General features: G+C 37.7%; 1 protein-coding gene across 2 annotated transcripts in view; it reads left to right on the forward strand.

Annotated features, from left to right (window-relative positions):
- LRBA (LPS responsive beige-like anchor protein) overlaps positions 1-12,043 on the forward strand; it is a 402,048-nt gene that overhangs the window by 89,122 nt on the left and 300,883 nt on the right. For both annotated transcript variants that reach the window (XM_039391039.1, XM_039391040.1), the window contains 3 exons: positions 446-617; positions 1,232-1,670; positions 11,326-11,459. In XM_039391039.1, the coding sequence (XP_039246973.1) occupies positions 446-617; positions 1,232-1,670; positions 11,326-11,459 (745 nt within the window). The remainder of the gene's footprint in view (positions 1-445; positions 618-1,231; positions 1,671-11,325; positions 11,460-12,043) is intronic.

Here is a 12,043-nt window from a genome sequence, read left to right on the forward strand (position 1 = left end):
AACACTGGTTCTGTATTTTGTTTCACCTCCTTCATTGATACATTATGGTTTGGTTGAGTGTGCTTGCCTGTTGTACTTCACAGCAAATGCTGTTAGTATCTTGGCACTTCTGAGGAAATGTAGTAGAAGAAACACCTGTAAATAAAGGGGACCTAGTCCCTGCACTAATTCGAAGCATGTAGTCAGAACACACAACCTTAGCCAAAGTTGTCATATTTATAAATGAAAAATGGAAGTATTAGTGCCACTTGAATACAATTGCTGTATTCCCTACCTTTATAGGTGAGACAAACTGTGACTAGAGAATATTGTTCTTCCATTGTTGACATATCAGCTTACTCTCAGTCTGTTTATGGTAGCGCTGGGCATACTTTACAGAAAAATAAACATGCTGCTGAAATTGTAATGGAAAAATCTGTGTGTGTCTTTTTTTTTTTTTTTACAGGAGGATAGTAAACAGGCTCAATTTTTGGCTTTGGCTGTTGTATATTTTATTTCTGTGCTCATGGTTTCAAAATACAGAGATATACTGGAACCTCAGAATGAAAGACGACCACCAAACCAAAGCCAGTCATGCAAGGGATCAGAGAGTGAAAATAATGAGACTCCTACTGCAGGTGAACTGTTAATTATTTGGCCAAATGAAAATAACGTGGCTTAAAATTCTGTACAAGTCCATGTGAAAATGTACGGAAATATGTGCATTGTAACCACTGAAATAAACAACATTATAGTGTTCAGTTTGCCTCAGTATTTGTATTTCTTCTTCTGATCTAAGAAAAAAACTGTAAGTTGATTATGCTTTGTAGAGGTGGCTAATCTCACTGAAGTAGCTAAGTATTCACGAATATTTGTTGCAGAAACTTTACTGTACATTATTTGTAAGGTTAAGTGTGCATAAGCATAGACTGCCAGCTTTTTTCCCGCTGTCAGGCTCCAGTTAATTTTCATTCTTTGACTGATGTGTCAATATCTTCTATTTCCTTGTCTTAATTTTTGGATGTTACAATTTTTCAGGCTTCTCAGGAATTAGAAGGAAATTATTCTCTTCTAAATTTCCTATTAAATACTTACAAACATATTAAATCTCTAAGTAGGCAAGAAGAAACACTTATGGCTGTGTTATTTTACTTGTCTTCTGTTGCTGTTACTTCTTCAGGAGCAATGTGGTGAATGCAGCTCTGCTAATAATGACCTTAAAATGTGTTTTCTGTTTTTTTGGTATGAACAGTTGTGGAAAACCTGTCTGCTGCTCTTGGTGCTTCAGCCTCCACTGAAGATTCAGAAAGTGCAGCATCTATTCAAAGAAGAGATTCTGGTCTTGGGGAGGAAGCAGCTTCAGGACAAACAAACAATTCGAGTGGTGCTGCTGAAGCAGGATCTCTGAATGTCAGTGCAGGTCCAGATGCAATCAGTGAAGTACTGTGCACGCTCTCGTTAGAAGTAAATAAGTCTCAGGAGGGCAGAAGTGAGACAGGAACTGAAGACAGTAAGCCTGCAGCTTCTGTGCCAGCTGCAAAAAATGTCAATGTAAAGGACATCTTGAGAAGCCTGGTCAGCACACCCGCTGATGGGACTGCAGTGGATGCCGCTCTTCTTCCACCGACCTTCCTTGGAGTTCTTGGTGATGGAGCTGCTGAGCAGCCTGTACAGTTCCATTCCTTTGACAGGTAATGTGACATCTGAAATATTTGGGCTGTTTAGTTTTGCTTAGGGTATCTGTAAGGAACAGGAAAACTCACACTTCAGTTCACCGGAACTCAGGTACAAGGTCATCTAGTGTTTAATAGTAATCAAGATACTTTGATCGAGAAGTAGAACCTTTGGCTACCAAGTTACTGCTGACATCACATAGGTTCTTCATGAAGGTATATTCTGCGTTGTATGGGTTGCTATGTCATGCTATGAAAGACTGTGGAAAAGAAAAATGACTGGTGATAGAGTTGTACTTGAAGGTCTTGAAGCCAGCACCTCCTTATAAGACTTAACTGCCCTGTCTCCATACATGTTACAGCTCAGAAGCAATATAGCAAGATGGCCGATAAATTGCCTAGGAATGACTGGAAGAGTAAAAGAAAAGATTAAGAGTGTAAACTGTTCTTTTGTCTTTTCTGTTCTCTTCCTAAATGTATCAGTGGCAGATGAGGACTGCTGAGCATATTTAGTTGGTTTTAAAGGCCTGCAGAAATAAAATGAAGTGACTCTTTCCTGATAATAACTTTGGTGTCCCCTATATCTCAGTCTCATTAGCTCCTTATCTTTTCCAAAGTATAGTAGACCACACTGTCTTTTACTAGACTTACTGACTTTTACCTCTTCAGGATTCCCCAAAACAACAAAGAAAGAACAAAAGAAAGAATCCCATAACAGTCACATTCCTGCCTCTAGAAAAGCCTTGATCGTATCCAGAAATCCTGCAGTCGATCTGGTGCAAGGGGATCCCGTGTTAATATACTGGTATCTCATCCCCTGCTTATTCCTGAGCTTCCTCTGGCTCTGATGTCTTTGCAGTCTATGGCTGCCTTGTTCAAACTAACAGATGACCCAAGAAAGGAGTGAAACTCTGCCAGGGGTATGGATGCAGCTGTCACAGCATGTCTTCTCAACTCAGATTGCCGTATCACTAGTGGGGGAAGAGACAGTGGTGGTTGTCTGGCTAGATTAGACGCAGATGGTGTATGCCAGCCAGCATTTGGCCGCTCGCTCTTGTCTCAAAGTAAATACTGTGTTCTGTTTGTGATGCTAAGCAGGAGGACTTGTTTTGAGAGCAGTAGGAGGATGGAGGCAGAGGGGGAAATTGGTAGAAGGGGTACACACTGAATTAGAACTTGTCACACCTCTCTCCCTGCTGCTGCCCAAGTGCTTTTGGCACTTCTGCTTTGAGGCCTCTCATTGCTCTTTGCTGCACGTGGGCAGTCGATGTTAAAGAGTGTAATGTTTTAGTCTGTGAGTGGTGTTTTTTCCTCATAAAATTCTTATTATTCATTGCTGCTTGATAGAGATTGCATCCACAAAATAACATCTGTCTGGAGATCTGATGCAGAAGTGCCTGTTGCACTGAGGAGTAATTTTTTAGGTATTGTTGAAACTGAAGGTTTGTGCTGCTTGTGAAAATCTGATTTGAAGTGGTGTAAAGCAAGTTAACTAGACAGGAAACAATGGGGCACTTGCAGTCCTGGTAGCTGACATACAGAGGAAGCTGTACAATTTAATTTGATCACATATACAGTAATGAAATACTGGGCATTGATAGCAGCCCTTCAGTCACTTGCAGTTTTGTGTTCTTTTATCTGTATAGTTGAAAAGTCGCTCAAATAACACAACAAAAAAACCCCTTAAATTGTGGTGTGCTTCAGGAAGCAAGATACTGAAAAGTTGAACTAATTGCTGTTTTGCCCTTTTACTTTTCCGGCGCTACAGTGTCCTGGATGGATCCTGCTTTTCTTTTTCCATCTCCAAAGAGCCAGCCATTTGTAACAACTCTTGCAATTCTTTCACTTAACCTTGAGGCACAGTTACTGCATCATTACTGAAAGGAAGCTGGTCTCATGAAAGAATATACACAGAGGAGTGAAAGGGGTGCATGGACTGAAGCAGTGGACAGCACTGTGCTTTTGGATGGAAGAGTAGAGGGCAAGGGATTTTGTAGGGTTTTTGTAGCTGGACTGCTCCACAGTGAAAACTTGTGGGTGTTTGTTTCCAATGATTTTGTGTTTAGTGGATGAGGATAAATATATGAGGAGATCATGAAGTAGTATGAAGTATTTTGTCCTTCAGCAGTTGCATGTGACCTCAGTATGTCAGTGGCCCTGTGTTTTGCCTGAATTTTTCATTTCCTTGCTTTTGTGGGTATGTCTGGTAGACAGAAGTGTACTTAATGATGCAGACGTCTTACCTCTAATCAGTTATCACCTGGTAGTGACATGCACAATCTTGCATCTATGGTAAATATGTTGATATATGATAAAGCATGTTGCTAACTAGCTAAGAAATGAGTTATAAAGACAAAATAACTGTGTATATGAAATTTAAAGTTACATAGACAGGAAACTTTCATGGCCACTTGAAGGTGACTGCATCTTTATGCAGTGCGACCACTTAAAATACAAGTTTATGCTCTGAAATGACACCTGGTGACAGCAGTGGGGAGGAATTGTGCCAGGGATAAAAAAAAGAATCACCCTTTTTACAAAAAATTGGAATAGAGTTTGAAATAGTAGCTCATCTCTGGGGTAGACAAAAATACGAAGTTATGTTGTGAAAGTTTTTTTGGGAAAACCGGCTTTGAGATGCTCTCTTATTTTCTGTGTCTGGTTTACATTTAGTATATTGTCTGATGGCAAACACAAGTTCTGTGAGTTAATTTTTTTTTTTTCTTTTTAAAGGCACTTTGTTAAAAGTTGTTCCCATGTAGCAGTTTACCAGCAGGGTATCTCTGGGAATTTCAAAGCATCTCTCTGATCCTGCATTTATCTCAGGAATGCTGTGTCAGAAATCAAAACTCTCCTCATATCTTAAGGATTATCAACTTCCCAGCCATAGCTGGAGAGTATACAGTAACAGCTATGTGAGTGAAACCTTACTGAAAGGCTGCCAGGTTGCAAGCCTTTGCAAACAGCTAGGTGTATGTGTTCATTCCCATGCCAAAAGTCTTCCCCTTATCTTATGTGAAGATACAATCTTGTGATTAGTGGGTGCCAGGGGTTTATCACGATAAAGTTCAAGACTTGCATTGGCTTTTTCCCAAAATCCATAGGGACATGAATTAATGTTCCAATTTCAGTGTGTCCTAAACCAGCAGTTTTCTTATTTAGTAGTAATCTTGTAGAAAAAGGAGGGCAGGTTAATGCAGGCAAATTTAAATAAAACAGAAATAAAAATAACCAAAGCTTGGGATGAAATGAGAGATGACATTTCTCTTCAGTTTAATAAAACCCATAACCTATCACTTGCTATTTTTACTGTGCACTTTAAAATAAAATCTTGGTCTCTCCTGGATTCTGCTGCTCATTGTGGAAACATTCAATAACCATGTCATTATAGGAAGCTGATGCTGAGGGTTAGGAGGAATATAGGCTCTTACATCGTGATCTTGTACCATAGAGCTTAAATCTGCAGCTGTGCTGTAACTTACAGAACAGATATGTTACTAAGCTTGTTTATCTTTTTGGAACATCATCTATAAGCTGCTTGGTTTGACTCAGCCTATGTTTACTCGTTTGTCAGTCAGTGGCATGCATGAGCCTTTGTAACGATTGGTTGTGGTATTTTGGTTAAATTTCATCAAAGTGCCTTTTTTATATGGAATGAATACATTTTAGACTTCATTGACTTGGGCCTCAAATGCAAAAAGAATACACTTGTTGTTGACAAGATTAAGTCTACCAGGTGTAGGTAGAGAATATGAGAATGGGGGATCTGCAGATAAAGGCACATGTGCTGTGATGAAAAGCTCAGCTCTTTCAGCACACCAACAATTTACATTCTGCAGGGGCTGAAGAGCCAAACCATTTGAAGTCTTCTCCCTGCCAAGCTGATTTTAAAGTTCTCTTACAAGATTGATTGTGTTCTTTCTATCATATCTTCTCTTCCCTTCCCCCCACCCTCTGATCTCTCATGGTTTTGAGAGTCTCTTATTCTTCCTTTCTCCTTGGGTATTTCAAGGGAGACATAAGACAATGGGTATTATCTACAGACAGCAGAGCCCATAGAAGGACACTGACATGGCAGGCTGCTTTCCTGCCTCACAAAGTAGAGGTGGAAATAAATCTCTGATCCTCTTTACTGGTCTTTGCCTTGCAGTGGGCATCGTTTTGGTAGCCTGGAACAAGGCTGTTTTCTTTTGGTTTTGAATTAAAACCACTATCCCATAGGTATACAGACAAACTGTCACCTGTGTGGCTTTTCAGTGCTTAGAAATAGAATGCTAAGAATGAATCTGTATAAATCTGTCAAGAGGAATCAGAGCTCATGTAAATATTTTTAAATTACAGTGAGGTCATCAGGTGGGCTGCCCTGTGTTGTATTAGGAATATTTGACTTGTACCCAAGGAAAATGTGTAACTTGAAATGTATTTAAAATGAAATGGGGACTTGCCAACTTCGTGAAAAATAAACACTTGGGAAAATCCTAAAATTTCAGGACATGTAGATATTTTCTATCTTTATATGGAAACAGAAGAATCAGTGATCTGAAACCGAGGAAGGGTTCAATAAGTAAATCCTTATAGAATTTGGCAGAATAGATCATTATTGTGTAAGCCTTTGTCTGTGAGGGAAGTCAGTGTTCAGCTCAGTGGTCTGTGCTCATTCAGCAGTGAATAATTGTCTGCAACACGAAGACTTCTTACACTTCAGCATAATTGGGACTAATAACACACTGACCTTCTGGCTAAGATGTATTTATGGTGGCTAGTTCTCACTATGCCTGACCTATGTTTATCAGTTCACGTGCTGTAAATTCTTACTTTAAACCTTAAATATTTGATTTCAAATGACAAAAAAAGGCAAACATCTAATACAGTCATGTAAATGAGGCATTCAGAAGTATCATTCTTACTTAGTAGTGCTTGAGGTCTCCTTGAAATAGACCGTAAGAATATTTTTTTGTGCAGTTTTTCTAGTTTATTTTATTTTTCCTGTGTTTGAATATTATGATAATGGATGTTTTAATATACAAATGTAACTCAAAAGTACAGAATTAGTTTAAGAGGTGGGATAATGTGAATCTTAAGGAGTAAAATGTATTGATGCTTTTTTTCCCTGTGAGGCATCTCTGCTCGTGTGTGAGGTTGCTTAAGTACATTGTTGTTCTGATGAAATTAATGCACGATTACAGATGGTTTGTAAAATATTTTTGTAGATCTGAGGAAATGTACTATAAAGCCACTTATTGATGAATATTTTATTCATGTGTGTAGCAATATTTAACTTTTTAAGAAATGCTTGTCAGTTTAGGTACAAAAAAAAGACTGTCTTATCTGTGTACTCTTTAAAAGCAAATGCCTTATTAGTTAAGGGAAGTTCAAAGCACATTAATTTCTAAGACACTTCTGACAAATTTACCTGATTTAATAATGGACTAAGCACTGTTTTCCACAGAGTTTATTTACTGCAATATTTAATCTTGATTTTCCACTGTCTCGCATTCTTTCTGCCAGTTGCATTCATTTTCCTTATATTAGCATTTAAATAATCTTCTGAAAGAACAACACAAAGGAACATTGGTAGTTAATGGCAAATATTTCTGTTTGAACATGGTTGCATTTCCACTTATATATTCAAAGAAAATATTGTTTTGCTACACAAAGAAGGAAAACCAGGAATTTCAGAATGTAAATAAAGAAATATGAGCAATGTCTATGCTGCAGAAATCTTAATTTGCTTGCCAGTATGTGGTAAATATGAATCTTTGTGATTGCTGAAATGAACTTCCATACATTTGAAGGAGGTTTGGAAATGGAAGCTCCTAAACCAAATCCCGCAGCTGTAACACTGGTCATTTGCACTGTTGAAAAGGAGAACATACAAGGCAATAAATATTACATTACCAATAATGCAGCAATGCACAGCTGCCAAGTCATTATACCAAGATACTTTGATGTTTTGGTTTGTGATTCTTGAACTATTTTAAGGGGTTTTTTTGCATCAGAGGGTCGTGTCAACTGAGCAGAAGACAAAGTACATTCACAATTTGGGGATTTCTTACATCACGTTTTTGGACAATATCCAACATTTCTTTTGGCTGTGCTCTTCAGATTGACACAGCTCTCGGAAGGGACCTTCTTTCCTCACCAGAAATACTGTTTATTTTATTTTGGCTCGGAAAGAGGAATAATTTCAGTTGACTGTTGCAGATCACTATCTAAAATAAATTCTCTTCAGAACTAGTCCAAGGCTAGAAAACAGCTTTATAGTGAGTTATTCAAAGCCTCTGTTTTCTTCCAAGGGCCCAAGATCTAGAAGGGCCTTTTTATTGTTGAATTTATGAAGTAGATTTTTTGAAAATTTTTTTTTTAGTTAAAAGCTAAAACTTTTTTCAGTGAGATTCAGTAAACAATCTGGGTTTCTCAGAAAACTTTGTGAGAATCAGTGTCTCCTGTTCAAAGCATGTGGTGACTCTGGAGTACACAGGCACACCCATATGTACTGTTTAGCAGCATATGTTCTTCTGTATTTCGAAGTCTGAAACATGTATTATTCATTTTTATTCTTTGAATCAAAGCAAAAGGAATGATGCTAGGTAATTAGAAAAAATAAAAAAAGCAACCTGGTAACAACTCTACTTTGCAGCTGTAAGTGCCAGATTTCCTGGTGCTAGTAGTCAGAGTATCTTCCTTGTAGTGAATGCCATTGCTAGATTCTGAAAGCTGTATTGTAAATGTTAGAATATATATAGTTCCTTTTTTTTTAATGTACTTCCTGGAAAGTAAGTCACTGAAGGTGAGAGTAGCAGCTGTACTTGTATTCCCAAACTTCTGCGGATTTGAAGGTGAGAAGGTATACAAAAGATCTTAAAAGGCAAAAGGGACTATTGTGGTCATTTACTACTGTCTCTTGCAGCCCAGGGGGAAAAAAAAAGTCTTAATTCCTTTGCTTGAATGCACCTTTCCTTGGGTAGCTGGAGAGAGTCTGACAACTTGCTGAAACTACTCCCTCAGTGCAACTACACTTAAGAACTCTGAAGGTCAGTAGGAGTTTACATGAAGGAGTGATAATGTGTAGTGTTTTGTCGGAAACAGCACAGAGAATGGAAGGCTCTTGTAACTGGGATTTCTTTTGTCTGCACTCATTGTCAGCTGCAGAGGAACAGTGTTAAGGTAACAGCTCTGTCTGCACACGGGCTTCCTTGCTCCCATGCATTTCCGGAGCTGTTACTTGCCCTGTGAGGAGCTGCTTCTAGTAGTGCTAAAACTTACTCCTGTTCTGAAACTCCTTCTTGATCTTTCCAGCATGTTCATTTCTTGAGTTTTATCTAAAAGGAGTCTTTTCTAATATATAAGTCAAAATTCAACCATTTATTTTTTTCTTTTTAAGGTGTGCTTTTGGCTTGTTCTTTACAACCTATAATGCAACCTGTTTCCTAGTTCCTGGGGCTCTAGGATCAGAGAATAGGATCAGTAGCCTTTGTAGGCATTCAGAAGACACAGCCCTTCTGATTTGATGTTTTGAGAGAATTCTCATGGACTATAAGCCCTGGAAACAGAAAGCTTCTCTAAGATTTGGTTTTATCCTCAAGGTCATGTGATGTTTTCCAATTTAAAATTAATTACATGAATTACATGTTTTGAACAGACGCAACCTGTGTGTTCACAACTTCCATCTACACGTGCACCAAAATTTGTCACTAAATATTCTCCCACCCATATCACCTTGAATCCAATATAATGGTATCTGTATTAGCTCGCAGCAAAAGGATATTGTTTCTGTAACTTAGTGGGTGTGCAAAGAAAATTTTCCAGATCATGCACTAAGGTCTCATGGAGTCCCTCTGGATAGACACATATTTATAATCTATCTATATGATTTTGGGTTTAATATTATTGATTAGTATTTCTTGAATTAAATATCTATACAGTAAAAGAACTTAAAATCTGTATTGGAATACACCTGGGCTTCAGTGCTGTATCATGAATGTTGGAGAAATGTCTGAAAGTTTACTATGTGTAGTTGAATTTGTATTCAGTAAACTTGTATTCATTTCCCAACCCCTACCAGCTGTTTGAATGTGTTTTATAGAATAGTAGTAACAGTTTCCACATGGTGAATGTCACAGAATCTTGAGTGAGAGATCCCCTTCTTAAACTGGGGTGATGCAAAATTAATTGGTAATGTAGTTATAATTTACAAAACTGTGTAAATATATATATATATTTTTAAAGTCCATTGTTCATATTTCAGGGAAGCAGACATGAACGTAAGAGGAAAATTCATGGTTTAGGCACAATATCTTGACTTGGGGCTCAGGTGTTGTTGCTTCTATTTTTTTAGTGACTAGTTAACATTAGCAGTCACCCTTATAATGATATGACATGTACTGCCTCCAAGTATGGTGCCTGCCTACTCCTGCCATTAAGAAGGCTTGATTTAATCAGTAACGTGGTCTAGCTTCTGTGACATCTTTTGACATCCTGTGACTGAAGAAGGGAGTCACATACAGTCAGTCCTCCTCTCCCCAGTTCTAGCAAGAACTGTTTTAGAAATATTTGACAGAACTTCTTTGGTTGCTATCACACCTGAATTTAGGTCAAGTTTCTGAGTTATTTTATTTAGAAAATGAATATTTTTAAAGCTATTAAGGGAATACTTCCAGTGTGTAGTTATATTACCGTCAACAAAAGATGTGATTAAATAAATTGAATGTTGAAGATTTTCGGCTTATGGTTAACACCAGGTAATTAAAAGTAAGCGCTGCAGTGGGAGTACATTATATATCAGCTGTACTCTTTACCTCATTAGCTGGGGTTTTGCATGTTTATGGAGCTAACTTGCAATTAAAAATGCCTTTAACATATGCTTAACAGGGCCTTTTAGGTATTTGGAATAAAGTACTACAATTTAATTGAAATTGGAATAGCAAAAATAGATGTCTTAGTAACATGTCAGATAAATCTCCATGCCTAACTTGTCACTTTGCATCTTTTCCTCTGATGTAGTCTTTAATGCTGACTGTAAGGCCTGACATTTAACTTGTATAAAGGATGGGGATTCTCTCTTAACTCCAAAGAATGTTTTGATTTGTTATATAAATAAAACCTGATTGACAAGATATACTTAAATTCATAGCCATATTTTTAAGATGTGTGAACATTTGTATGTGCATGTGGATACGTGTTAGAATAGTTTTAGCCACAGTATATCCTTCTTCAGTCAGTCTTCTGTTCTGCATTAGAATCCCAGCAGTAGTAGACTTCAAGGCAATCTTTGGTCTTGATAATTCACCTTAATTTTTTATTTTTAAATACTATGACATCTTTTGTAAATGTTGCCTGAAGTTTAAAACCAAGTCTTGAGGAAACTAAGGTGAAAAGAAAAACCCAGTTGCTGAACATTTATCCTGGTGATCTTCAAACTGTGTGCTTGTTTGTCAGGGATTTTGTGGAAGTGGATGAGATGTTAAAGTGTACCATAAAAAGGTGGTACCATAAACAAGGATGAAGTGCCCTTTAGGTTAAGGTGGGTTACAAAAGATGATGGAAAAAGAAAGTAGGGAAGGAATGGTACTTTTGCGGGACATAGAACATAAGTGCTAGAATTAAAAACGAGGATCACGATGTGTGAACCTTCACATACAGTAGGATTTACTAACTTTCTGTCTTCACCTAGGAGTGTTGTTGTACCACCGAAGAAATCAACCATTTCCTCTTCTACAGCTGCAGTTGGTGTTCCTACAAATGCTGTCAGTGTGGTTTCTTCTTTAGATTCAGCCCAAGCCCCAGATCTGTCAGGAGAATCTCCTGGTAAGTAAGGGTAAATTAAACAACTTAAATACCATCCCTTCCTCTGTTGCTTTTTCTTCCCTCACCACTCACTTGGAATACAAATAAACAGTTTTTTGTTACATGTTATTTGTTAAGGTGAAATTTTTTTCAGTAGTTATCCATATCACATATGGTGGTGAGAACAGTTGTTTTTCAGACATTAAGTCATTAGTTGCCTACTGATTTGTGTATGTGTGTGTGTATATATGAGTCTTAATTGTACTAAGAATATTAATATTTAATTGCTAGTTGTATTTTCTTGGGGGAAAATGTGCCAATAATCTAGGAAGATACTGGTTTACATTCTGTTTTTTTTTTCTTTTTTTAAACTACTGAAGTGTGTGTGGTATGTCCTAAATTATCAAGTCAGACAAAAGGACCTTTGAGACATTTTTATCCTGCATACTGCTTTGACTAAACTTTGTCATACACCCTCACACAGCAGCTTGCAGGCCTGCAGTTGGTACCTGTGCCTCTAACAAAGGCCAGGAAAATAGGCATGGCTGTAAGTTAGACTGGACCAATTGTCAGTGACATCATTAGGGTTCATGAATATAAGAAGT

This window comes from Pipra filicauda, unplaced genomic scaffold, assembly GCF_003945595.2.
Source record: "Pipra filicauda isolate LSUMZ 115617 unplaced genomic scaffold, ASM394559v2 scaffold8_size5757611_pilon, whole genome shotgun sequence".
NCBI classification, from domain to species: domain Eukaryota; kingdom Metazoa; phylum Chordata; class Aves; order Passeriformes; family Pipridae; genus Pipra; species Pipra filicauda.